Source organism: Macaca fascicularis, chromosome 16 (assembly GCF_037993035.2).
Source record: "Macaca fascicularis isolate 582-1 chromosome 16, T2T-MFA8v1.1".
Taxonomy (NCBI): domain Eukaryota; kingdom Metazoa; phylum Chordata; class Mammalia; order Primates; family Cercopithecidae; genus Macaca; species Macaca fascicularis.
Genome location: NC_088390.1, coordinates 63,802,805 through 63,830,414, shown reverse-complemented (window position 1 = coordinate 63,830,414; position 27,610 = coordinate 63,802,805). Strand labels below are relative to the sequence as shown.

The window sequence follows — 27,610 nt, the reverse complement described above, 5'->3', positions numbered from 1 at the left end:
TATTAAATAAATATTGTTGTTGTTGTTTTGGTAGAGACGGGGGCCTCTCTCTGTTGCCCAGGCTCGTGTCAAACTCATGGGCTCAAGTGATCCTCCTGCCTCGGCCTCCCAAAGTTCTGGGACTACAGACGTGAGTTAATGCTCCCAGAAACCAGGCTAATATTTTCTAGAGATGGGCACTCACTATGTTGGCCCAGGTTGGTCTCAAACTCCTGGGCTCAAGCAATCTCCAGACCTCAGCCTCCCAAAGGGATAACAGGTGACCAACCTGGCCCTCCAATTTCCTTTGACTTCACCATTCCTCAGGCAGCACCCATGGGAGCACACTTTGTAGCTTGAATCACTAGAGACAGCTCTACTTCCATAATGCAGAGCTGCAGTCTTTGACCACAGCCGCCTATCTCTCACCTCTGCCATGACCTTGCCTTTCTTGTCTCAAGACTTAGGACCCGTTTTGGTTTTATCTGACTCCTTACCCAGCCTAAACTACTCAGTTCTGTCCCCTTACCTACCTACCTACAGGTCAGTTCCCAAACCAATGATCGTTGTTCCATGTCCCCCACCTCTTTTTTTCACTCCTGGTCTCTGGAGTATTGCTGGAAGAAAAATAACCAGAGTATGTTTGCCAAGCCCCAGATTCCCTGACTAGCCTCACTGCCAGGCTCTAAGGGCAGCTCCGTGATCCTTTGTCTTTTATTGACTCCCTGTCACCCTCAAGATAACTATTCAAACTTTTCCACGTTCATCAAGCCACTCCACCTGTCCCCATCTCTCTGCTCTCTGCGAAATGCCTTTCCTTCCTGCTTTGTGAGATTGAGGCTATGCATGTGAACCCTTTAAGTTTTCCCTCTGTCTGTCTCTATACTTGATTCATCACTCAAAAATTGCTCTCCACTTTTACTCCTTCCTTTTTTTTTTTTTTTTTTTTTTTTTGAGACGGAGTCTAAAACTATTGCTGGCCTGGAGTGCAGTGGCTTGATCTCGGCTCACTGCAACCTCTGCCTCCCTGGTTCAAGTGATTCTCCTGCTTCAGCCTCCCGAGTAGCTGGGATTACAAGCATAAGCCACTACGCCCAGCTAATTTTTTTATTTTTAGTAGAGACGGGGTTTCACCATGTTGGTCAGGCTGGTCTCAAACTCCTGACCTCAAGTGATCTGCCCACCTCGGCCTCCCAAAGTACTGGGATTATAGGCATGAGCCACTGCACCCAGCCTACTCCCTCCTTTTGGACTCAGAAGAAGTGTTGCACCCTTTGGCATATGTTCTTGCCTCCCCTTTTCAACTTCCTCCAGGACTTCTCTATCATCTTCCTTCTCTCCCTTGCCCTTAGCTCCTCTCCCGTATACTATAAACATGTGCAGGTCTTCCTTAATTAAAAATATTTAATCCCTGGGCCAGGCGCGGTGGCTCACGCTTATAATCTCAGCACTTTGGGAGGCCGAAGCAGGTGCATCACACGAGGTCAGGAGTTGTTCAAGACCAGCCTGGCCAACATGGTGAAACCCCATCTCTACTAAAAAATACAAAAAATTAGCTGGGCATGGTGGTGGACACCTGTAATCCCAGGTACTTGGGAGGCAGAGGCAGGAGAATCACTTGAACCCGGGAGGCAGAGGTTGCAATGAGCTGAGATCGCGCCATTGCACTCCAGCCTGGGCAACAAGAGCGAAACTCCATCTCAAAAATAATAATAATATTTACATCCCTTGGCATCATAGCAAGACTCCATCTCTACAAAAAATTTTAGAAATTACCCAGGCATTGTGACACATGCCTGTAGTCCCAACACTTTGGGATGCTGAGACAGGAGGATTGCTTGACCCCAGGAGTTTGAGGCTGCAGTGTGGTGTGATCGCACCACTGCACTCCAGCCTGGATGACAGAGCAAGACCCTTTCTCTTAAAGAAAAAAAAAAAAAAAAGTATAGGCCGGGCATGGTGGCTCACACCTGTAATCCCAGCACTTTGGGAAGCTGAGGCGGGCAGATCAGTTGAGATCAGGAGTTCAAGAGCAGCCTGGGCAACATGGTGAAACCCTGTCTTTACTAAAAGTACAAAAATTAGCTGGATGTGGTGGTGCACACACCTGTAATCCCAGCTATAGAGAAGGCTGAGGCACAAGAATTGCTTGAACCCAGGAGGTAGAGGTTGCAGTGAGCCTAGATCACACCACTACACTCCAGCCTGGGAGACAGAACCAGACTCTGTGTCAAAAAAATAAATAAATAAAAAAGTACAAACCTTGACCTTGCCATCTCAATTTTCTGTCTGATTTCCAACCTTTCCCTCACCCAAATCCTTCATGTGCGCAGTTCCTATGACCTTAGTCTCTGAGTAAAAGAAAACAAAAGAAACAAAAGGCCAGCTGCAGTGGCTCATGCCTGTAATCCCAGCACTGTGGGAGGCTGAGGTGGGTGAACCACTTGAGGTCAGGGGTTGAAGACCAGCCTGGCCAACATGGTGAAACCTTGTGTCTACTAAAAATACAAAAAATTAGCCGGGCATGGTGGTGCACGCCTGTAACCCCAGCTACTCAGGAGGCTCAGGCCAGAGAATTGCTGGAACCCGGGAGGCTGAGGTTACAGTGAGCTTAGATCACGCCACTGCACTCCAGCCTGGGCGACAGAGCGAGACTGTACCTCAAAAAAACAAAAAAGAAATTAAAAAAAAAAGGTAAAAACACTATGCACTGTACTTGGTCCACAGAATGACCAACAAATGTTTGTTAAATGAATGAATGAATGAACTATTCAGTTGATAATACCTTCTCAAAGCTCACTATTTCCTTTGCCTTTATGGCACTCCTTTTTCTTGAGATTGAGTTTTGTTCTTATTGCCCAGGCTAGAGTACAATGGCATGATCTTGGCTCACTGCAACCTCCGCCTCCCGGGTTCAAGCAATTATCCTGCCTCAGCCTCCCGAGTAGCTGGGATTACAGGCATGCGCCATCACACCCAGCTAATTTTATATTTTTAGTAGAGACAGGGTTTCTCCATGTTGGTCAGGCTGGTCTCAAACTCCCAACCTCAGGTGATCCTCCTGCCTTGGCCACTGGCCTGGCCTTTTTTTTTTTTTTTTTTTTTTTTTTTTGAGATGGAGTCTCGCTCTGTCGCCCAAGCTGGAGTGCAGTGGTGTGATTTCAGCTCACTGCAACCTCTGCCTCCCGGGTTCAAGCAATTCTCCCTGTCTCAGCCTCCTGAGTAGCTGAGATTACAGGCACCGCCACCAGGCCCGGCTAATTTTTTTTTTTTTTTTTTCTTTGAGACAGAATCTTACCCTGTCGCCCAGGTGCCCAGGTTAGAGTGCGGTGGCACGATCTCGGGCTCACTGCTAGCTCCACCTCCTGGGTTCACACCATTCTCCTGCCTCAGCTTCCCGAGTAGCTGGGACTATAGACGCCCACCACCAAGCCTGGCTAATTTTGTATTTTTAGTAGAGACGGGGTTTCACCCTGTTAGCCAGGATGGTCTCGATTTCCTGACCTCGTGATCTGCCCGCCTCGGCCTCCCAAAGTGCTGGAATTACAGGCATGAGCCACCACGGCTGGCCTTTGACACTCTTTTATTCTTGTTCTGCTATTACGTCTCTGATCTTCCGTCCATCACTTATTTATTTATTTATTTATTTATTTATTTATTTTTGAGATGGAGTCTTGCTCTGTCACCCAGGCTGGAGTGCAGTGGTGCAATCTTGGCTCACTGCAACTTCTGCCTCCTGGATTCAAGCAATCCTCCTGCCTCAGCCTCTCCAGTAGCTGGGACTACAGGTGCGTGCCACCACGCCTGGCTAATTTTTTGTATTTTTGGTGGAGAGGAGGTTTCACCGTGTTAACCAGGATGGTCTCGATCTCCTGACCTCGTGATCCGCCTGCCTCGACCTCCCAAAGTGCTGAGATTACAGACATGACCCCAACGTGCCCAGCCTATATATTTGTTTTTTGAGACAGCATCTTACTCTGTTGCCCAGGCTGGAGAGTGCAGTGGTATGATCTTGGTTCACTGTAGCCCGATCTCCCAGGCTCAAGCGATCTTCTCATCTCAGCCTTTTGAGTAGCTGGGACTACAGGCATGCACCACCACACCCGGCTAACTTTTAAAATTTTTATAGAGATGAGTTTTTGCCATGTTGCCCAGGCTGGTCTCGAACACCTAAGCTCAAGCAATCCTCCTGCCTCAGCCTCCTAGTGCTGGGATTACAGGCATAAACCACTACGCCCAGCCCTTTTCTCATTATTTAAGTGTGATGTTTCCTAAGAGTGTAATCTCAGCCGCCTTCTTTTCTTTCCTTTTTTTTTTTTTTTTTTTTTTTTTGAGACAAACTCTCGCTCTGTGTCCCAGGCTGCGCGATCTTGGCTCACTGCAACCTCTGCCTCCAGGATTCAAGCAATTCTCTTGCCTCAGCCTCTGTAGAAACTGGGATTACAGGCTTACACCAGCACACCTGACCAGTTTTTGTATTTTTGGTAGAGATAGGGTTTCATCATGTTGGCCAGGCTAGTCTTGAACTCCCGACCTCAGGTGATCTGTGCATGCCTTGGCTTCCCAAAGTGCTGAGATTACAGGCGTGAGCCACTGCTCCCGACTAACCTTCCTCTTTTCAATGAACTATTCTGTCTTAGAGTTCTCATCCATCTAATGCCTTTACAGCTCACTTCTGTGCAGACTCCCACACCTGTATTTCCAGACCCAACCTCTTTCCACTCCCATCACCCCCATTTCTAACTCTTTATGGAACATAACAGCTTGTTCCACTATTACCTTATAATTGTACGTGCTTTTCTTCAGGACAATTCCTCCTCCTCAATGGTTCTTTTCTATTATTACTGCCATCATTGTCCTAGTAACTCAAGTCCAAAGCCTGAGTCACCCCTAACCTCTCTCCTTCCTCAGCCCTGGCCTCTCCCTCCTGTTTTATCCAAGTCCTGCTAATTTCCTCCCTAGGGGAGAGAGTAGAAAGGGAGGTGAATTAGGAAATTATTGCAATAATCTAAGCTTGAGAAAATGACATGGAGCAAAGGAGTGTTGAATGGGGAAGTGGAAAATATTCCCTAAAATATTTTGAATTTTTACCTGAAATAAAGGTTTGCTTTATTTCCATGAATGTATCTGTCTTCCCTAAAGGTATATCTACTCCCTTCATGGCATGTATTTGCCTTCATGCATTTTATTAATATACATCAAGGGTCTGTTGGTATTTTATTTTCGTATTTTTATTTTTTTTAGAGACAGTGTTGCCCGTGGTGGAGTGCAGTGGCCCAATCATACCTCACCGTAACCTTGAACTCCTGATCCTCTCCACTCAGCCTCCCAAGTAGCGGGAACTACAGACATGTGCCACTACACCCAACTGAGTTCTTGTTTGTTTGTTCGTTTGTTTTTGAGACGGAGTCTCACTCTGTTGCCCAGGTTGGAGTGTAGTGGCGTGATCTTGGCTCATTGCAACCTCCGCATCCCAGGTTCAAGTGATTCTCCTGCCTCAGCCTCCTAAGTAGCTGAGACTATAGGCACATACTACCACACCCAGCTATTTTTTTGTTGTTGTTGTTGAGACGGGGTCTCACTCTGTCGCCAGGTTGGAGTGCAGTGGCGCAACTGCAACCTCTGACTCCTGGGTTCAAGCGATTCTCCTGCCTCAGTCTCCTGAGTAGCTGGGACTACAGGCGCGTGCCACCACACCCGGCTAATTTTTTGTATTTTTAGTAGAGGCGGAGTTTCACCATGTTAGCCAGGATGGTCTGAATCCCCTGACCTCATGGATCCACCAGACTCGGCCTCCTAAAGTGCTGGGATTACAAGCGTGAGCCACTGCACCAGCCTTTTTTTTTTTTTTTTTGAGACGGAGTTTTGCTCTGTTGCCCAGGCTGGAGTGCAGTGTTGCGATCTCGGCTCACTGCAGCCTCTGCCTCCCAGGTTCAAGCAATTCTCCTGCCTTAGCCTCCAGAGTAGCTGAGATTACAGGCATGCACCACCACGCCCGGCTAGTTTTTGTATTTTTAGTAGAGTCGGGGTTTCACCATGTTGGCCAGGCTGGTCTCGAAGCCCTGAGCTTAGGTGATCCGCCTGCCTCAGCCTCCCAAAGTACCGGGATTACAGGCGTGAGCCACCGTGCCTGGCCTAATTTTTGTATTTTTAGTAGAGATGGGGTTTCAGGCTGGGCGCGGTGGCTCACACCTGTAATCCCAGCACTTTGGGAGGCCGAGGCAGGCAGATCACCTAAGCTCAGGAGTTTGAGACCAGCCTCGTCAACTCAACATGGTGAAACCCCATCTCTACTCCAAATATGACAATTAGCTGGGCATGGTGGTACATGCCTGTAGCGCTAGCTACTTGGGAGGCTGAGTCACAAGAATCACTTGAACCAGGGAGGCAGAGGTTGCGGTGAGACAAAATTGTACCACTGTACTTTGGCCTGGGTGACAGAACGATGCTCTGTCTCAAAAAAAGAAAAAAAAAAAAGATGGTGCTTCACCAGGTTGGTCTCAAATTCCTGACCTCAAGTGATCCACCCACTTCAACCTCCCAAAGTGCTGGGATTACAGGCATGAGCCACCTCGCCCTGCCTGTGTTTTGTTTTTTTTGTAGAGACATGGTCTCACTATGCTACTCTGACTAGTCTTGAACTCCTGGCCTCAGGTGATCCTCCCACCTCAGCCTCCCAAAGCACTGGGATTACAGGTATGAGCCACCATACCTGGCCTCTCCCTCCCGTTTTTAATCCTATCCTCTGCTTTATAATTATTTTCCATTTCCCCATTCAGCACTCCTTTGCTCCATGTCCTCATTTTCTCAGGTCTGGATTATTGCAATAATTTCCTAATTCACCTCCCTTTCTACTCTTTCCCCTAGGAGAACGTACTCCAACTATGACCTAGTCATCTACCAACTCTGCAGTCACCCTCCTGTGATCACGTCCCTTGTGATCTTCTCAGCCAGATGTGATCCCTTTTTCCCTCGAACTCAGATAACATTTGGTTTGTATCCCTAGCATGATTCTCATTACATTTTTTTGTTTGTTTGTTAATGTGTATACATGTCAACTTTCTCACTAGATGAAAGCCACTGAGGGCAGGAAACCAGACTCTATCTAACCTATCTTTCCAACATAATATACCACACAGTGTCTTTTTTTTTTTTGAGACGATGTCTCACTGTCGCCCAGGCTGGAGTGCAGTGGCATGATCTTGGCTCACCGCAACCTCTGCCACCTGGGTTCAAGTGATTCTCCTGCCTCAGCCTCCAGAGTAGCTGGGATTACGGGTGCCTGCCACTGCAACTGGCCAAGTTTTGTATTTTTAGTAGAGATTAGGGTTCACTGTCTTGGTCAGGTTGGTCTTGAACTCCTGACCTCGTGATCCACCCGCCTCAGCCTCCCAAAGTGCTGGGATTACAAGCGTGAGCCACTGCGCACACAATGTCTTATACCAGCAGGTCTTTGATGTACATTAATAAAATGCATGAAGGCAAATACATGCCACAAAGGGAGTAGATACCTTTAGGGAAGACAGATGCATTCATAGAAATAAAGCAAACCTGTATTTCAGGTGAAAACTCAAAATATATATACTTTTTTTTTTTTTTGAGACGGAATCTCACTCCATCACCCAGGCTGGAGTGCAGTGGTGCGATCTCAGCCCACTGCAACCTCTGCCTCCCAGGTTGAAGCGATTCTCCTATCTCAGCCTCCTAAGTAGCTGGGACTACAGGCACACGCCCCAACACCCGGCTAATTTTTATATATGTTGTAGAGACGGGTTTCACCATATTGGTTAAGCTGGTTTCGAATTCCTGACTTCAGGTGATCCACCAGCCTCGGTCTCCCTAAGTGCTGGGATTACAGGTGTGAGCCACTGCGCCCAGTCAGAAAACTCAAAATATTTTTAGGGAACATATGTGTGCCTAGAAAAACAGATGTGCCCTGAGAGATGTGTGTCTCAGAGAATGAATAGGCATGTTCCAGGAAGCATACAAGTATATATGGAAAAGGCAGGATGCCCCAAGAAATGGACATGCATGTACTCAAGGAGGCAGATATTTCAACAAGAAGGAAAGTCCCTGAAGAGGCTCAGGGTGGGCTGGGCACAGTGGCTCACGCCTGTAATCCCAGCACTTTGGGAGGCTGAGGCAGGTGGATCACGAGGTCAGGAGATCGAGACCATCCTGGCTGACATGGTGAAACCCCGTCTCCACTAAAAATACAAAAAAATTAGCTGGGCGTGGTGGCGGGCGCCTGTAGTCCCAGCTACTCAGGAGGCTGAGGCAGGAGAATGGCGTGAACCCGGGAGGCAGAGCTTGCAGTGAGCCAAGATTGCGCCACTGCACTCCAGCCTGGGCAACAGAGTGAGACTCCATCTCAAAAAAAAAAAAAAAAAAAAAAAATTAGCTGGGCATGGTGGCACACGCCTGTGGTCCCAGCTACTTGGAAGTCTGAGGTGGGAGGATCCTTGAGCCCAGGAGGTCGAGGCTGCAGTGAGCCATGTTTGTGCCACTGCACTCCAGCCTGGGTGACAGAGTGAGACTTTGTTTCAAAAAACAAACACACAAGGAACTGTTTGCTGTGGAGATGGCGGTTTTCTGACCCCAGGGTCCAGTGCTCCTCAGCCTTGAGCTTCTTCCAGATCACATAGGTCTCCTGATTGCTGGCTTTAGCGGACACCAGGGGGCAGTGTGTTGCTAGGCTGTAGGCCACACCCAGTCCAGGACAATGTAGGATGAGGGCAAGGGAGGTGGAGGGGGGTTGTGAACCTAGTAAAGGAAGCCCCCACTGCTTTCTCCCACATTTGTGAGGTCCTTAGGAATGGATTCCTGTTGCTCAGTCAGGGTTCCTCTTCCCAGGCCCTGGGAGTAAACTGAGGCATGAAGAAGGGGAATAGTCAGGGCTCCTGGGCAGCCTCCTGCTCCTCTTGCAGGAGTCACAAGCACAGATTTTTCCTTTGCCCCTTCCCCCACACCTCCTCAGTTGCAGGCCCCCAGCTGCTGTCCAGACCGGAAGGGAGTCTCTTCCTGCTTGTTTCCTGGAGCTGAGTTTGGATAAGGACAGGAAAGGCCCGCCTGGGAGGAAAGAATATAGGGGTGTGACCTTCATGGAGGCAGGGAGCAGGGGGGCAGGTGAAATGAACAGAACAATGGGCCATCCAGATTTTTCCAGTTCTACTACCCAGAGCTGAGGGCCTATGGGAGTGGCAGGGAAGGACACAGGTTCCACTGAAATGGGAAGAAGGACATTGTACAAAAAAAGTTTTATTTTGAAGATTACAGAACTTGTGCCATTACCCCACCCGGCTTCCATTCCCAGCAATCCAGGGATCTGTGGTGGGGAAGAGAGTGAGAAAAGGGAGTAAGAGGGGAGGAGGGAGGCCTGGTTGGTGTGGGGAAGTGGAGTAAGGTGGTTATAGAGAAGCTCGTGGCTCCCTAGGCCTGGGCCTCACTGTCTTTACTCCTCCATACTACAAGAGTGATAAGGAAGGGGATGAGGCAGATGGGGGCTATGATCATGGCCAGGAGTACATCCTCTGGGGGGTCAGAGAAGGTGGGCTGCACCAGGGAGCAGTTGGCAAAGTGGATCTGGTGAGTCTCAAAGATGATCCTCTCTGCCAAGGGATTGGGGAAGCCCAGGTCAAACAACTCCGCAAAGTGCTCCAGGCATTCTCGCAGGGTGCTGTAAGGCCTAGGGGCAGAAGAGGACTTGAGTGAGGGAGGGGGTGGGCCCAGGGAGAAGAGTGCCCCACACTCACTCAAGGTCTACCTGCAATGAGCAGGCCCACCCCCTGGCCTGAGCCACCCTCCAGCACTGCCCCTACCTGCTAATCATGGCCCAGTCGCACCAATCCTTTTCGATAGAATCCATTTGATCCTTATAATGATTCCAGCAACATTGGACAGCTGTCTCATAGTTCTTCACCGTCACCCCTGTAGGTACAGATGCTGAACAATGACCACACCCCTGCCCCTCCCTCCAAACCCTCCTGCCCAGGTGCTTGCAAGGTGAACTGCCTGTCTTCAAACGTGGGAACCCTTCAGAAAGTTTCCCTAGCAAGACATTCTGGCGGAGGACAGAGTCCCAGCTCAGGAATCATGTAATGACTTCCATGTGCTAAGCACTTTCCATCCCAGCCTGATAAGAACTTCCACGTACACCTTTTCCTGGGGTCTTCTAGCCCACTTGTGAGGTGGGCAGCTCAGAGCCGCGCAGGGGCCGACCTGCACGTGAGAGGACAGGGAGAAAGACTGCAAGGAACCCCAAGAGAGAACAGAGGGGAGTTTAGTGGGGCATCAGCTGGGGTGGGGCAGGCCTTGTGGGAAAGGGACCCTCCCCACTGAACTTGCTGTCGTCCTTGCCCTCGGCCACCCTTCCACACCCCGGGTACCCACCTTCTGACCCCGTTGTGCCTGTGGTGGGAAGAGGCTGAGCCAGGGCCTCATGGGGCTTCAGGACAGCTGTGGGAAGAAACGGGAGAGGAGGGTAGCATAGCGGGGACCCAGGTAGTGGAGCCTGCGACGGGGTTGGGGGACTGAGACCCTCCGTAAACAGGGCTACCTTGGAAGAAAAGGAGGAATAATCTAGCCCCCACGGACGCCTCAGTGCCGGGGAGGGAGGGGCTGGCACCAGCTCCTAGTCACTCACACCCAGGCCCAAAGCCCCCTCACCTCTGGCCAGCTCCTGTCCTCCGAAGCCCTCTCCGCAGGGCCGGGGCCGGCACCCCAGCTTTCCCCGGGTGGGAAGCAGCTCGTGCTGCGCCCTCCCCGAGGTGGGGTCAGGGACCGTCCGAAGGCCAGTGCTGCTCGGTCCGTCGGTCCGCACCCGGACCCCGGGCCCGTTCCGGCCTCGGCCATCCAGCCCCTCTCCCCTCTCCCCTCCGGGGCCTCCCGCGCCTCCCTCCCGGGCCTCGGGGCGCCGCGCTCACCGCCCAGCAGGAGGAGGAGGCGGAGCGCTGCCGGCCGCCCGGCGCGGGTCCTAGGGAGCCGCGGGCCGCCGGCGCGCTCCACCCGGAGCCAGGCCATCGTGCAGCTAGGAGGCGAGGAGCGGCGGCTGCGCTGAGCCGGGCCCGGGTGTGGGGGCGCCTATATCCCCAGCCCAAGCTGCAGGAAGCCGCGCCGCTTCCTCGGAGGGGCTGGGACGGCGGCGGCCACGTGGGGGGCGGGGGCGACGCCCGGGGCCAGAGGCTGGAGGGGGAGTAGCTGCCGCACCCGCGCCTGGCGCCCGCGGCTCCCTCCGCTTCGCCGGCGTTGGCCCACCCTCTCGTAGCTCACCCCGCGAGGCTGGACAGCTCCCGGAACCCCGGAACCGGGATCTATTTCGGGGGCTCGGCTGCGTGGCGCCCAGGACTCTCCAGGGTCTCCCAGGATCGCTCCCTGGATTCAAGTCGCGCTCTCTCTCTTTCGGGTCTGTAGGGGTCGGCAAGCTGCTCTCCCAGACCTGGAGAACAGGGAGGAGGCTGGGAGCTCCAGCGGCCTCTCGACGCCGCTGCATCTAAAGGGCTGTCTTGGGTTGTGGGGCAAGGGGCGCCTGGAGCTGAGCCGGGCAGCTCAGGGTTCCTTATCCTATCCCTAGGAACACCCGCTGATGTCAGCCCACCAGCCAAAACCAGGGAGGAGAAGCGGGAGCCGGCCCTCCGGAGTCGGGAAAAGGTCTGCGGAGTGGGGTAGAGGGGAAAACAAAGTCCAAATACCCTCCCTTCAGATACCTCCTGGGGCCTAGACCCCACAAACCTGTTGTGGGGGGGACAAAATACGATGGCTACGTTCCCAGGAAGAAGGTGCCACAGTTCTTCAGGACCACGGTTGGGAGAAAGAAGGGAGGGGTTTTAGAACCTTCAGTGTGCCACTTCATGTGCCTGGTGAGTGTATCACCATTTTACAGACCAAGAAACTAAAGCTCAGGGCCAACAGCCCGGGATTTGAATTCAGAGGCTCTGGGTTCTAATTCTGCCTTCCTACTCCCCAGATATAGGGCCTTGAATGACACATTTACCTTTAGGACTTCTCGTGTAAAATAGGGACATTCGCTTCCTCACCAAACAGTGACGATGGCAGCTGTGAAAGGGCACTGCACTCGCTAAATGCTAGTTTCCTTTCCTCTTTTCCTAAGTGACTTATCTAAGGTCACACCGTTAAGGAAGCAGCAAGGCTGAGCCTGGGCCTCCAGGGGCCCTGACTTTGGCCACACCACAGTTGCCTCTTGTGTCCTGGGCCAGAGGTTCATTACTCTGAGGCAGCTGAGGAACCCAAGAGCTGGTTTGGCCATGATGTTCAAGTCCCAGACACAGCTGTCAGCACCAAACTTTCCTAAATTACTCCCAGACACTGACCTTTGGACTCAGCTGCTGCTGTTGTCCCAGTTTACTGCCCACCACAAATTATCTGTCATGATCTCTCTTGAAGTCTTCATCTCAGGATCTCAAGCTCTTGGATCATGGGCACAGATAACCTGTTGTCCTCCTCTATGGTCAAGAGGCTGCTTTTGCAAGGAATCCAGTGGGAGAGAGTCAATGGCCTGCTTGACGTGAACTCCAAAGTCCTCCTGGTAAGGATCATTTCTATAATGATTCAGAAAGGAGCCAGGCAGTCTCCAAGACGTTTCAGGCTGGGACCAAATCTAGTCCTTCCTGCCTGCCTAGGATTGCTCCTTTCAAGAAGGAAACATGGTAGATTTCTGGGTGATAAGATGGGAGGAGGGAGCAAGGAGGTGCAGAAAGCAAAACAAGCCATTTTCACTGGGTTGGGGCCAGAAGCACATGAGCCCACTATGGGTTAGGACTGGGGTTGGGGTCAAGATTAAAGGGGACAAAAGCAAATGTTAGATTTAAAATAGAGCCTGGGCATCATAGTGAAGCCTTGTCTCTACAAAAAAAAAATAATAATAATTTTAAATTAGCCTGGCATAGTGATATGCACCTGTAGTCCCAGCTACTCGGGAGGCTGAGGCAGGAGGATCACTTGAGCCCCAGAGGTCGAGGCTGCAGAGAGCTGTGATTGTGCCCTGTCTCAAAAAAAAAAAAAAAAAAAAAAAAAAAAAGGACAATATGGCATAATGATAATGGATAATGATAATGGATAAAATTTAAAAATGATGGGGATTCTGAAGGTAGGTTCTGCCTCTGTCTTACCGCAAGTAACTTGGGCAGGTTATTTCACATCTCTGGAGCTCAAGATTTTCATATGTAAAATGGCCTTTAGATCAAAAAAGAAAATATAGGTAACTTGGTAGGAAGTTCCTATTTTATTTTTATCTTACTTTTTAGGAGTAGAGGCTCACTCTGTTGCCCACACTGGAGTGCAGTGGAAGAATCATGGCACGCTGCAGTCTTGAGCTTCTGGGCTCAAGAGATCCTCCTGCTTCAGTCTCCCAAGTAGCTAGGACAACAGGCTTATTTTTTGTAGATATGGGGTCTTGCTTTGTTGCCGAGGCTGCTCTCGAACTCCTGGCTTCAAGCGATCTTCCTGCCTCAGTCTCCTAAAGTATTGGGATTCCAGGCATGAGCCACCGCACCTGGCCCTCAGGAAGTTTTATTTTTAGACTAGGATTGGGGTTAAGTTTGCATCATGATGTTGAGACCTCCGAAGGAGAGCTTATTATAGTCATTTCTGAGCTCGGGTGTCCAAACTGTCTAGTTGGAGAATCTGGGAATTTTCTCTCGTTTTGATTTTCCTCTTCCACTTTTCCGTGCCAGTTGGATGTTTGAATGTTTTTATTGACCTCTGAGAGCATCCTGGTAACTGAGGGTTTACTTTGGGGGTCTTTGGAGATGAATAGGGACAGGAGACCTCACCTTTCTTTTCCATGTAGCCATAGGGGATAGTCCCACGATCTGATGATCTGTAGCAATGGGTGGAGGAAGGGCTGTATAAGAAACAGAAGCTGGTTTTGTCATGGGAAGTCCCCTGTTTTCCACTGCTGAGGGCCCTCACCTTCCCTTTCTAAGCCCCTTTCTGTTTTTGCTATTAAAAAATACACTTTTTAAATCGCAAGTAATATATAAGTATATACTAGTTGCAAAATATATAACCCAGAAAACTTTGTGTCCCCACTCCTATCTCATTTCCCACATATTTTGGATTTTTTTTAAAGAAAAGCATAAATGGGATTTTATACTCCTATTGTTCAGTGACTTTTTTTTTTTCTTGAGATGGAGTCTCGCTCTGTTGCCCAGACTGGAGTGCAGTAGTGCAATCTCGGCTCACTGCAAACTTCACTTCCCAGGTTAGGTCATTCTCCTGCCTTAGCCTCCTGAGCAGCTGGGATTACAGGTGCACGCCACCACATCCAGCTAATTTTTGTGTTTTAGTAGAGACAGGGTTTCACCAGGTTGACCAGGTTTGTCTTGAACTCCTGACCTCAAGGGATCCACTTGTCTTGGCCTCCTAAAATGCTGGGATTACAGGCATAAGCCACTGTTCCCAGCCTCAGTGACTTTTAAAAAACGTAACACTCTTGCTGGGTACTCAGCTCATGCCTGTAGTCCCAGTTACTTGGGAGCCTGAAGCAGGAACTTGAGCCCAGGAATTGGAGACTAACCTGGGTAATATAGCGAGACTCTGTCTAAAATAATAATAGTAATAATAATAAAGAAGCCAGGCACAGTGTCTCACACCTGTAAACCCAACACTTTGGGAGACCAAGGCAGTAGGATCACTTGAAGTCAGGAGTTCGAGACCAGCCTGAGCAACATGGCAAGACCCTGTCTCTACAAAAAATAAAAATAAATTAGCCAGACTTGGTGGCACATGCCTGTAGTCCCAGCTACACAGCAAGCTGAGACAGGAGGATTCCTTGAGCCCAGAATTTCAAGGCTGCAGTGAGCCATGATCATGCCACTGCACTCCAGCATGGGCTACAGAGTGAGACCTTGTCTCCAAATAGAAAAAGAAGAAAGAAAGGAAGGGAAGGGGAAGAGGAAGGGAAAGAGGAAAAAGGAATGAAAGGAAGGAAGACTTAGTAACATGTCTTGGATATCTTTCCATGATACTACATATGTATGTATGCCTCTTTCTTTTTAACTGTACGTAGTATTGCCTTTAGTCTTTTTTCCCCCTTATGTCCAGTGAAATCTAGGGTATTTATTTATTTATTTATTTATTTTTGAGATGGAGTCTTGCTCTGTTGCCCAGGCTGGAGTGCAGTGGTGTGATCTCAGCTCACTGTAACCTCCGCCTCCCAGGTTCAAGCAGTTCTCCTGCCTTAGCCTCCTAAGTAGCTGGGATTACAGATGCCCCCTACAAGGCCCAGCTAATTTTTGTTTTTTTACTGGAGACAGGGTTTCACCATGTTGGCCAGGTTTATCTCAAACTCCTGACCTCAAGTGATCTGCCCACCTTGGCCTCCCAAAATTCTGGGATTACAGGCATGAGCCACCATTCCTGGCCTAGAAATCTAGTTTGTTTGTTTTTTGTTGTTGTTTGTTTTTGAGACAGAGTTTCGCTTTTGTTGCCCAAGCTGGAGTGCAATGGTGCTATCTCAACTCACTGCAACCTGATTCAAGTGATTGAATCTCCCGGGTTCAAGTGATTCTCCTGCCTCAGCCTCCCAAGTAGCTGGGACTACAGGTGCCCACCACTATGCCTGGCTAATTTTTGTACTTTTAGCAGAGACAGGGTTTCACCATGTTGGTCAGGTTGGTCTCCAACTCCTGACCTCAGGTGATCTACCTGCCTCGGCCTTCCAAAGTGCTGGGATTACAGGCGTGAGCTACCGCACCCAGCCGTAAATCTAGTTTTTAAGTTTCTTACACATTTCCTTATTCTTCTGCCCCTCACCACCTAGGGCTTGGAGAGAGAGGGATCTGGTTCTCATTCAGCTGGATATTGTCCTGAGACTTCTGGCCCCGGTGTAGGTTAATTCCTCATGAGCAGGAATCCTACTACTGTCCTACTGCCACTTCCCTTCTTGTTACAGGCCAAGGGTCATCCTGCCTGGAGCAGGGCAAAAGGTGACTTACCCCTTGGGAAGAGTGGCATCTTTAATCTTCAACCTCCACCCCTACCACACACACAAATCCAGAGCCACCCACGAGGAAGTAAAAAGTGCTAGGGCCTTCTACACCTTGAAATTATATGTGGAGCATCCTGCAATAAGCATCTCTATGGCGCACAGTCATTCACACCTGCTGGCCTCTCCCCCAGCTGTCTGCAAAATGAAGAGCAGAGCACAAGAGAAGATGTGAGAAAGAGTCAGGGTCGGGGAAGCCAGAAGTCCTGGCTGGCAGGGGCTGATCCTTCCTAACTAGAGACAGGAGACAGACTTCTTGAGAGGGCAGGGAGACAGCAGGGAGAAGTGGAGGAGCCATAGCCAGGGAGCCAGCTAAGGAAGGGAAGACAAAGGAATGGTGACACAACTACTCCATCTCTCCCTAGCCTCCTCATCTCCAGAATGATGGCACACCTGGGAGGGGCCTGACTACCTTTCAGGGGGAAAAGTAGTCATTGGGCTGGGTGCGGTGGCTCATGCCTGTCATCCCAGCACTTTGGGAGGCCAAGGCAAGCGGATCACCTGAGGGCAGGAGTTTGAGACCAGCCAGACAAACATGGTGAAACCCCGTCTTTACTAAAAATACAAAAAATTCTCTGGGCATGGTGGTGTCTGCCTGTAATCCAGCTACTCGGGAGGCTGAGGCAGGAGAATCGCTTGAACCCGAAAGGCAGAGGTTGCAATGAGCTGAGATTGTGCCACTGCACTCCAGCCTGGGCAACAAGAGTGAAACTCTGTCTGAAGGAAAAAAAAAAAAAAAAACCATTGGAGAAGACGGGGTCCTTCCAGAGAAATTGATCAAGTCATATTACTCATCAACTGCTGGGGACCTAACAGTCACTACCATTTATTAAGCACTTACTCTAGGCTGCATAGTGTGTCTACTGACACATGTGCTGAAAGCTTTGTATGTATGTCTTAAAGCCACACCACTATAACATCAGAATTATCTTCTCCATGTGTGAAATGGGGAAACAGGAGGAGAAAGTTTACAGTCCCAGAGCTAGTAATTGGCAGAGCCAGGATTTAAACCCAGGATAGCTTGATGCTAAAGTTCATGTCTTAGCCATTATGATTTATCACCTCCTCTCACTCCACATCAGAATACCAATTTCTTACTGGATCTGGAAAGGAGGAGAGAAGGATGGAGAGTTTCTTCCAGGACCAAATTGACTCCTCCACAAATAGGAAGATCCCCAGAGTGTGTGCACACACCCTCCTCCTCCTTCCTTCTCCAACCCTGGCTGGACAATGACATCACATGGTGGAGGCTGTTTTTTAAGAAGAACCCAGGCCAGATTTACAAGAATGATGCTCAGGCAGCGTGACTGTCAAGGACCGTGGCCAAGTAACCCATAGCACACACCCAGCAGTGCTGAGAACACAGCTAGTCCCTTAGCACCTGGGGCTGACTCATGGCTGCTGTAGGACCCAATGCCAGATGCCAGGATTGCTTTCTCCCTCCATTCATTAGGATTGTCCTGTGAAACCCTCCCCAGGAACACTTCTACCCCATCCTGGCACACCAGGAGCCTGGATACTGCATAACACAGGTTACTCATGTTTGTTTACCAAGCCTTGAAGATGACAGGCAATATGCTGTTATGCTCAATGCATCATACAAATTGTTTTATTTAAAACTGAACTATTAAATTAAGTATCATAGCAACTCACTTTACAGACAAGGAAACTGAGGCTCAAAGGTTAAATAAGGGTCAGGCATGGTGGCTCACTCCTGTAATCCCAGCAGTTTGGGAGACTGAGGTGGGAGGAGGATTGCTTAAGCCTGGGAGTTTGAGACCAGCCTAGGCAATATAGGGAGACCCCATCTCTACAAAAAATTATCTGGGCCTGGTGGTGTGTGCCTGTAGTCCCGGCTACTTGAGAGCCTGAGGTGGGAGGATTGTTTGAGCCCAGAAGTTGAGGCTTCAGTGAGCCACGATCATGCCATTGTACTCCAGCCTGGGCAGCAGAGCAAAACCCTGTATTAAAAACGAACAAACAGGCCGTGCGCGGTGGCTCACGCCTGTAATCCCAACACTTTGGGAGGGCAAGGCAGGTGGATCACCTGAGATCAGGAGTTGAAGACCAGCCTGGCCAACCTGGTGAAACCCCATCTCTACTGAAAATACAAAAATTAGCTGGGCGTGGTGGCACATGCCTGTAATCCCAGCTACTTGGGAGGCTGAGGCAGGAGAATCGCTTGAACCTGGGAGGTGGAGGTTGCAGTGAGCCAAGATAGTGCCACTGCACTCCAGACTGGGCGACAGAGCGAGACTCGGTCTCAAAAAAAAAAAAAAAAGAAGTTGGAGTAGTGTGAAGAAGAAGAGGTGAGAACAACCCCCAGACTGACCAAAGCCCGCGTGCCTGCCGTTGCATCCTGCGTCCAGCGCCTACATCCCGCCACCATCGCTGCCACCACCATGCCCAAGACAAAGCCTGAAGGGGATGCTAAAGGTGATAAAGCCAAGGTGAAGGACAAATCACAGAGAAGATCTGCGAGGTTGTCTACTAAACTTGCTCCTCCAAAGCCACAGCCCAAGCCTAAAAAGGCCCCTGCAAAGAAGGGAGAGAAGGTACCCAAAGGGAAAAAGGGAAAAGGTGATGTTGACAAGGAGGGGAATAACCCTGCAGAAAATGGAGATACCAAAACAGACCAGGCACAGAGCGCTGAAGGTGCTGGAAATGCCAAGTGAAGTGTGTGCATTGTTGATAACTGTGTACTTCTGGTGACTGTACAATTTGAAATACTATTTTTTATCAAGTTTTTAAAAAATGCAGAATTTTGTTTTACTTTTTTTTTTTTAAGCTATGTTGCTAGCACACATAACACTTCATTGTTGTTTTTTGGGGAAGGGGCATATGTCACTAATAGAATGTCTCCACAGCTGGATTGATGTGGGGAAAACACATTTCCCTTCTGGTTTTGAAAGATTTCCTCTTGGCTCTCAGGAGGAGGGATTCCCTGACTTTGACACACATGGCCACCTTGGCACAAAAGCCTTGTGCTATGGAAAAACAAATTCATTTTTATGTCCTTTTCTCCCTTTCCATCCTTCAGCATAGACTTAACTCCCTTAAGCCCAGACATCTGTTGGGACCTGACCTCTAGTCATTGGTTACCAGAGTGTCAGGCAATCTGGACTTTCCAGTGATGCCACTGAGATGGCACTTGTCAAAAGAGCAGTGGTTCCATTTCTAGATTGTGGATCTTCAGATAAATTCTGCCATTTTCATTTCACTTCCTGAAAGTCAGGTTTGGCCTATGAAAAGTTGTTAAACAACATGCTAAATGTGAAATATCAATCCTTACTCTAAACTTTCCCTGTTCAGAGCATCAGATGAAGATTTCATTGGGTTTTATAGTGGCTTTCTGATTTTTGGTAGTCCATTGAAGGAGAAGGTAGTTTGAAAGTTGTTGTATACTGTTAACGATTGTCTGCCCATGTCCTGCCTGAAACGCCATGATTGTTTATGGAAAGTATCTTTAATAAAACTGGATACAGCTTAAAAAAAAATAAGTCAACTTGCTAGAGAGAATCGAATAGGAAAGAAAGAGGAAGATTGGCTAGAAGGGCAACCCCACAGGGCCCCTCAGGGCACAGAGGTCTTTCCTCACTCAGTACTGCCCCTCTCCTGATTATGCTTACTTTGTCTATAGACAGTACCTTTTCACATTCTTTCCTGCAAGACACATTAACACATTAGATGGACAATGAAAAAAAAATACAGGCCGGGTGCAGTGGCTCATGCCTGTAATCCCAGCACTTTGGGAGGCTGAGGCGGGCGGATCACAAGGTCAGGAGATCGAGACCATCCTGGTGAACACAGCGAAACCCCGTTTCTACTAAAAATACAAAAAATTAGCCAGGTGTGGTGGTGGGTGCCTGTAATCCCAGCTACTTGAGAGGCTGAGGCAGGAGAATGGTGTGAACCCGGGAGGCAGAGGTTGCAGTGAGCCAAGATCATGCCACTGCACTCCAGCCTGGGTGACAGAGCCAGACTTTGTCTCAAAAAAAAAAAAAAGAAAGAAAAAAATGCATTATTTTCTGGATCATAAACAAGGATCCAACATATGTTAAGCAAACATGACACTAATAACACATGTGTGTTTAACGTGTGATGCCTGTAATGTGAGCATAATATTACAAAAGGCAATATTTTCCTCATCTGTAAAATGGGGGTGATAATAATATCTGTAAGTTACAAAGTATAAAGCACTTAAAGCACAACTCGGCCCATAGTTAATACTACATTATTCTTATTACTGCCTTAGTGCTTAAGAGCACACACTTTGGAGTCAAGTAGACCTGGGTTTGCATCCCAGTTCCATTGCTTATTTGGTTGTATCAGACTTTGTGTGACAGGGCACAGTAGCTTACGCTTGTAATCCCAGCACTTTGAGAGGCTGAAACAGGCAAATCACCTGAGGTAAGGAGTTCAACACCAGCCTGGCCAACGTGGTGAAACCCCGTCTCTACTGAAAATACAAAAAATTAGCCAGGTGTAGTGGTGCACACCTGTAATCCCAGCTACTTGGTAGGCTGAGGCAGAAGAATTGCCTGAATCTGGGAGACAGAGGTTGTGGTGAGCTGAGATCGCACCACTACACTCCAGCTTGCGCGACACAGCGAGACTTCGTCACAAAAAAAAAAAAAGACTTTGTGCAAGTTACTGAACTCCTCTGAGCTTGTCATCTTATCTACAAAATGGGATCACTAGCATGTATCTCGCTGAGTGGTACAGATGAACTATGTAAAGCATTTGGCCCAATGCCTGGCACTACTAAGCATGCGATAAATGGAAGTTACTATCATAATGTGTAACACATATAATTATGACAATTATATTTCCAAGATATTCTGGGATCTTTACAGTTTCATAATTTTGCTCTTTTTACCATACAACACTCCTTTTATTGAAACAAATATAGACTTTGGAGTCAGACAGCCTAGTCTGGATTTGAATTCCAGCTCTCCTTCTTACCAGCCTGGGGCTATGGAGAATGTTGTCAATTTCCCTGAGCCTCAGTGTTCTTCTCTGTAAAATGTGTATAATACCTGACTCCCAGGCATTTTGCCAGGATTACATGGGATTCCTACCCAGTGCAATGTCTAGTGATAATATAAATGCTAAAAGCAACTTGTTAAATGTATAAATAAATGTGATTTATTTTTGCTCCTTTACATACAGTATCATGGATATAATTTGTAGATGTGTGTACTGTGAATACAGTGGCCACTTCTCTTGCTCCCAAAGTGTCTCTGTAGCCTGGTGTTTCATCCTAGCCACAGAAGGGTTCAAAAGGCCATAGCATCACCAGTGTGGGACCCTGCTGATAGGGAAGAGAGAAGGGGAAGTCACAGAACCAAGGGAAACTCCCTTTTCCTGTCTGGCTAGGATTTGTTTGTCTTCTACACAGGCTGTATGTTCCCTGTTGATGTGGGGGTCTGTCAAGTGTCCAGCTTTGATTGGCATCTCCAGTACAGAGGAAGTAAGGAGCTCCTTAACTTTCAGGAGGTGTTTTCCTCTGGACTTGCAGACTGGAGTCCCAAACACATTTTCTTTCTGGCACCACTGGTGAGAGCAGAAAGCAATGGAGAAAATCCAGAATCATGATGTCAGAGCTAAAAGACCTCAGAGAAGGGAGGCGGTATAGTGGAGTGGTTCAGAGCATTGATTGGGGCGGTCAGAATAACTGAGCCCAAATCCTGGCCATACCACTTACCAGCTGGATGACCTCTCTAAACCCTCAGCTATAAAGTGGGGATAAGAATATTGCTGATTCATATGAAATCAGATGATTTGTATAAAGCTCTCAGGACAGTGTCAGGCACAGAGTAAATACTCAGTATTTGAAAGCTGTTACCATTTTCTCTTGTTCTGCCATTTCATTTTCACAGTTGAGGACCCTAATGGCCAGAAAGAAAGCACAGCTCATTAGCTGTCCACCCGATCAGAGCTAGTTCCCAGGCAGGGCTGTGCCAAAGGCACGTCCTTAGGGATCAAGACCCTGCATTAACTGTGCTGACAGCAAGAACCAGCAGCCTCATGCTAGCTGTGGGGTTGGAGCCTTGAGGGTATGTGCAAATCAAGGCATGACTTCCACCCAAATGAGTGCCCAAAAGAGAAAGTTCCTTCCTGCTGGAATTATTTATTTTGTGATTAACAAAGACTGTGGAAGCCCTTTCTGATATTTTGGCTTAGAGGCTCAGAGTTTAAACTTGTAACAGCCACGGACAAGGGTTTATTATGGGCCTGTTCTTACTTGCTGAATTGAATTCATTATTATGATGCCTAAGCAACTAGGGGTCAGGAGCTAAGTACCTAAGGCAGACAGCTAGGATTTTGCGATCAGAGGACAAAGTGTCCGGGAGTGGAGAGGCTTCAAAAACTGAGCCCTGTTTCCAGGCTCTGTAATGTCCAGACCTCAACTTGCTTTGGAGCCGACTTCACCTCTAAGTATTCAGGGAGGGGTCTGGCACTTCAACAGGCCCCACCAAGTCCTGGGCAGCAGCCCCAGTTTCTGGTGACCTTCGTGCAACTTTTGGGTTGTGCTTTGCTTTGTTTTCTTGTTTGTTTCTTCGTGGCAGGGTGGCCTTTCCCTGCTTCTGGGTGGGAACTGAGGGGAGGGAGGATGGTTTGCTCCCATCTCCACAGCTGTGTTTACACTTCCCTGTCAGGGACTGTCTGGGGCCCAGCCTTTCCTCAGTCTGCTGTGTCCCTTCTGAAAATTGCTATTTGATATCTCTGTGGGCATTACAAGGGAGGGGCACAACAGGCCAAGGGGTCACTGTCCGAAGGGGGCTGAGGTTGGAAGGCAAGAATACTAGTGCAGAGAGCTCTGTTTGAATTCTGAGAAGCATCATCTCCTTCCCTTTCTACCAGTGGCCTGAGGACCAGCAGGGGACGAAAGTACACTTAGAACTCCCAGAAGGACTAGAGCATGTGACATGTCATTTCTAATCACGGGCTTGAACACAATCTTGCTTTGTGATGGGGATGTGAGTATACAGAGCAGAACAGTCTTCCCTAAGGCTTCGCCGGGCCCAGTGGTCAAAGATGTAGCATGTTAAAGCCAAGAAGATTATGCTAAAATATAAGCAAATTAAAAAGGATTTAAGAAAATGGTCAAGTAAATAATTCTCTTCTTCTCCAGGGAGCAAGTTGAGCTGGTATTAATCAGTATACTAGGGTTGCTGGACTCTGGGCCAAGCCCAGGAGAATAGCTGCCAAGGCAAATCAGGCATCAGGTTTCAAAAATTAAACACATAATTTTATTTTTCTGCAATAGGGAACTTTCAGGAAAAGAACCAGCCCTATTAGGCTACTCAGCACACTTTGTCCAGTTTCTTTCAGCCCCAGAGGCCTCCAATTTAAAGCAAGATGAGCAACTGGAAGCCAGGAGTGACACAGTTATTCCCTTCTCCCATTAACTGCCTGGGGGTGGGGCTGGAAGGAGTGGGGCAGGGGTGATTATACTGTTTTTCAAAGGTCCAGTTGCTGACCACTTGCCAGAAGTTTTTCTACGAATTTACAGGACAAAGACCTGAAGGGTTGCAAAAGAAAAAGAATTATAGAGGAAGAGCTAGCTAAAGTTTGGCTGATAATGTCTCAGGAATTGTCAGCTAAGAAAGGGTCTGGTCTCAGGAAAAACTCTCCCATCACAATAAGTAGGAACCAACTGGCAAACAAATTTTCCTCCAAGAACCTCACGCTTATTGGTGATGTGGAAAGTTGTTTTTATTATTATTGTTGTTATTACTATTGAGACAGGTTCTCATTCTGTTGCCCAAGCTGGAGTGCAGTGGTGCAATCACGGCTCACTGCAGTATTGACTTCCCAGGTTCAGGCAAAGGGAACTTAGGTTAGGCTGTAGATCAGATTCTGATCTACAGCTTTGGCATAAATCCCTTCAACTTCCTTTCCACCTCAAAATATTTTTGTAACCATACTTTGTTGTGTCAAAATGTCTTTGTATCTACTCTCTTGTTATGTGGCATCCTCTCCTAAGGCAGTGTTGTCCACTTCTGTGGCTTCAGTTACCATCAATATGTTGATGGTTTCCAGATCTCTCACTAATCTCTCTCCTGACATTCAGATCTTCTGAACAGCTCTCCTTAGCTAAAGCCACAGTCTTTCTCCCAACAATTATTAATGTTGTGCAGTGCCTCTCAAACTTCACTACACATTGTAATCACCTGGATGCTTTAAAAACTCTTGAAGCTCAGGCCATACCCTGGATCAATTAATCAGATTTTTGGGTGTGGGAGGTAGGCATCAGTAGTTATTAAAGCTCCTTGGCCTGGCGCGGTGGCTCACGCCTGTAATCCCAGCACTTTGGGCAGGTGGATCACCTGAGGTCGGGAGTTCAAGACCAGCCTAACCAACATGGAGAAACCTCGTCTCTACTAAAAATACAAAATTAGCCAGGCATGGTGGCGCATGCCTGTAATCCCAGCTACTCGGGCAGGCTGAGGCAGGAGAATTACTTGAACCCGGGAGGCGGAGGTTGCGTGCGGTAAACTGAGATCGCGCCATTGCACTCCAGCCTGGGCAACAAGAGTGAAACTCCATCTCAAAAAATAAAAGCTCCTCAAGCTCCCCAAGTGTGAGCCAAGTTTCAGAACCACTTATCTAGAAGGCAGCGGGAATAGAAAAGAATGCCAGTGTAAATTGCAAGTATAAAGGAATATTTTCCTTGATTTGGTAGTTAAATGGATAGGGGCAAGGGAAAAACAGCAAAGTCGAAGTTTTTATATGAAGAAAAGAACACTAAATCTGGATGGAATCCAGCAACCTGAGTTTAAGACCTGACAGAATTATTCATCTGTGTAAGGCAAGTCTTTTAACTCCTTTATGCCAGAATAACCTGATGTATAACCTGAAGTTGCTCTACATAATTCTTAGAGTTTTTATGAAGATTACTTGAAAAAATGAACATTACAAGCTTTTCTAATAAAACACTTTGAGACAAAATCAAAATCAAGATGGTATTATTTTGCATTTTAATTTTTAATTTTAAAAATTTATATTTTGAAATAATTTCAGATTTACTAGAGTTGCAAATATGGTAGAGTTCCTATATGTCCATCAAACTTCCTCAATTACAATGATTAAAACCAGGAATAAGATTGATAAAATACTATGAACTAAAATAGAGATTTTATTCTAATTTCATCAAATTATCTCACTGGTGTTCTTTTTCTGGACCAGGATTCAATCCAGGATCACACATTACATTTAGTTGTCATATCTCCTCAGTCTACCAATCTGAGATGGTTCCTCACCCCTTGTCTTTTTTTTTTTTTTTTTTTTTTTTTTTTTTTTTTTTTTTTTTTTGAGACGGAGTCTCCCTGTGTCTCCCAGGCTGGAGTGCAGTGGCGTGATCTCGGCTCACTGCAAGCTCCGCCTCCCGGGTTCACGCCATTCTCCTGCCTCAGCCTCCCAAGTAGCTGAGACTACAGGCGCCCGCCACCACGCCCGGCTAGTTTTTTTTTTTTTTTGTATTTTTAGTAGAGACGGGGTTTCACCATGTTAGCCAGGATAGTCTCGATCTCCTGACCTCGTGATCCACCCGCCTCGGCCTCCCAAAGTGCTGGGATTACAGGCTTGAGCCACCGCGCCCGGCCCACCCCTTGTCTTTCATGATCTTGACACTTGGAGATACTGGCCAGTTATTCTGTAGATTGTCTCTCATTTTGGATTTGTCTGATGTTTCCTCATAATTCAATTCAGTTTATGCAGGCTGGGCATGGTGGCTTATGCCTGTAATCCCAGCACTTTGGGAGGCCGAGGTGGGTGGATCACCTGAGTCAGGAGTTCGAGACCAGTCTGGACAACATGATGAAATCCCATCTCTACTAAAAATACAAAATTTGCCGGGTGTAGTGGTGCATGCCTGTAAATCCAGCTACTTGGGAGGCTAAGGCGGGAGAATCGCTTGAATCCAGGAGGCAGAGGTTGCAGTGAGCCGAGATTGCACCATTGCACTCCAGCCTAGGCAACAAGAGCGAAATTCCATCTCAAAACAAACAAACAAACAAAATACAAAAAAAATCAGTTTACGCGTATTTGTCAAGAATGCCACAGAAGTGATTTTGTGCGCTTCTCATCGCATCATGTTGAGAGGCACTTGGTAATACCTCTCAGCGGGGGGCAATGGCTCATGCCTGTAATCCCAGCACTTTGGGAAATCAAGGTGGGAGAACGGCTTGAACCCTGGAGTTCAAGATCAGCCTGGGCAACACAGCAAGACCCTGTCTCCTTAAAAAGAAGAGGGAGGCTGGGAGTGGTGGCTCATGCTGGCAATCTCAGCACTTTGGGATGCCAAGGCAGGCAGATCACCTGAGGTCAGGAGTTTGACAGCAGCCTGGCCAATACAGTGAAACCCCATCTCTACTAAAAATACAAAAATTAGCCAGGCGTGGTGGCACGAGCCTGTATTCCCGGCTACTCGGGAGGCTGAGGCGGGAGAATTGCTTGAGCCCAGGAGGCAGAGGTTGAAGTGAGCCTGAGGTGGGAGAATTGCTTGAGCCCCGGAGGCAGAGGTTGTAGTGAGCCGAGATCTCGCTACTGCACTCCAGCCTTCTGTCACGCCCCACCCCTACTCCCGCAAAAAAAAAAAAAGGAGAAGAAAACAATACCTCTCATGACTACTGATGTTAACTTTGATCACTTTGTTAAGGTGGTGTCTGCCAGATTCTTATCTGTAAATTTGCTATTTTTTACCTTTGTAACTAGTAGGTGTCTTGTGGGGATTTATTTTGATACAAGGCTACAATTTTGATTCCAAGTGACTAGAAGAACTATGGACAGAAATAGGGAGATTAGACATAAATAAAGGGCTTAGAGCCCATAGACCGGTGTCTGGGGAACTGGTAGGGGTGAAGCATCGGTATGAAGGTGCTCTGGGTTGGCTTCAAATGCTGAAGTGAGATGTGGCTTGCAACCAGCGCGTGAGGATGGCGCATCCGCTGAATAGGGTCTTCAGGAAAATATTAGTGGCTCTGCGAAGGTTTCCCCAGAGCCCTTGCCCTCCCCTGCCAGCGCCGCTTTGGAAGCCGTCGGGGCGGCTGCACCCGTCAGGACTCCTCAGTGCGGGTTTTTGGCGGCAAATGACCAACGTGCGACCGCGCGATACGGGTGGGTCAATGCGCACGCGCCGAAAGGAGGCGCGGGGCGGGACGCGGCGCAGGGGTGGGGCCGCAGCGCGCATGCGTCCTAGCGGCGGGTCCCTGCGGCTCGGGATGGAGGGTGAGTGAGTAAACAAGCCTGGGCCGAGCGGTGGGGCCGGGCCTCCTCCCCTCGCCGCCCTGGGCCTGAGGGAGGGAGAGGCGGAGGGATCAGGGAATTGGAAGGAATTCGAGGGACACACTGCCTCTCTGGCCGGGGGTAGCAGGCGCCCCTTCTCATTCCGAGGGCTAGGGGAATGGGGGCGACGGGGCGAGGGAGCCCCAGGCGAGGACAGCGTCTGGGACTACGAGGGCTGTGTGCCCGGGAGGAGGAGCGGCGGGGGCGGGCTCGGGGACGGGGAATCCCGTTGGACGGCGGGGTGGGACGATGGGCGGGAGCCCCAGCGCCCAAAGGGCGCGGGTGGGCGGTGGCACCTGCGGGGGCCTTTAGCGAGGTGGACTCTGGGGACCTGGA

At 48.7% G+C, this 27,610-nt stretch overlaps 2 protein-coding genes, 1 long non-coding RNA gene and 1 pseudogene across 8 annotated transcripts in view; 3 read left to right on the top strand and 1 right to left on the bottom strand.

Moving 5' to 3' along the window:
• Window positions 1-9,221: 9,221 nt before the first annotated feature.
• RAMP2 (receptor activity modifying protein 2) lies at window positions 9,222-11,469 on the bottom strand. 2 transcript variants are annotated; one of them, XM_045374800.3, is made up of 4 exons: window positions 11,248-11,469; window positions 10,369-10,434; window positions 9,798-9,906; window positions 9,222-9,664 (listed from the first exon to the last, which is right to left on the bottom strand). In XM_045374800.3, exons 1-4 carry the CDS (start codon window positions 11,465-11,467, stop codon window positions 9,409-9,411), a joined length of 651 nt encoding a protein of 216 aa, XP_045230735.1. In that variant the 5' UTR covers window positions 11,468-11,469; the 3' UTR covers window positions 9,222-9,408. The 2 variants fall into 2 exon arrangements, with proteins under 2 accessions (XP_045230735.1, XP_045230736.1); XM_045374801.2 differs by lacking the exon at window positions 11,248-11,469 and adding an exon at window positions 10,902-11,033.
• LOC135967712 (uncharacterized) lies at window positions 10,945-12,516 on the top strand. The gene is made up of 3 exons (XR_010581890.2): window positions 10,945-11,380; window positions 11,549-11,625; window positions 12,379-12,516. It is a non-coding gene; the product is annotated as an uncharacterized lncRNA (long non-coding RNA).
• Window positions 12,517-18,242: 5,726 nt separating this feature from the next.
• Window positions 18,243-19,479, top strand: LOC123569388 (non-histone chromosomal protein HMG-17 pseudogene; annotated as a pseudogene).
• Window positions 19,480-27,186: 7,707 nt separating this feature from the next.
• The window catches only part of EZH1 (enhancer of zeste 1 polycomb repressive complex 2 subunit), a 45,384-nt gene continuing 44,960 nt past the window's right edge, over window positions 27,187-27,610 (top strand). For all 5 annotated transcript variants that reach the window (XM_065531613.1, XM_074019677.1, XM_005584274.4 and 2 more), the window contains exon 1: window positions 27,187-27,217. The gene's annotated coding sequence lies outside the window, so the exon portion shown is untranslated. The remainder of the gene's footprint in view (window positions 27,218-27,610) is intronic.

Excerpts from the sequence above, each read along its gene's own strand:
- RAMP2 (XM_045374800.3), bottom strand. The coding sequence starts at position 11,467 with ATGCAGCGGCGTCGAGAGGCCGCTGGAGCTCCCAGCCTCCTCCCTGTT. Across the intron at positions 10,435-11,247 it reads GAGCTGTCCAGCCTCGCGGG|CTGTCCTGAAGCCCCATGAG; the intron begins GTGAGCTACGAG and ends TTCTTCCCACAG. Across the intron at positions 9,907-10,368 it reads AGGCACAACGGGGTCAGAAG|GGGTGACGGTGAAGAACTAT; the intron begins GTGGGTACCCGG and ends CTGTACCTACAG.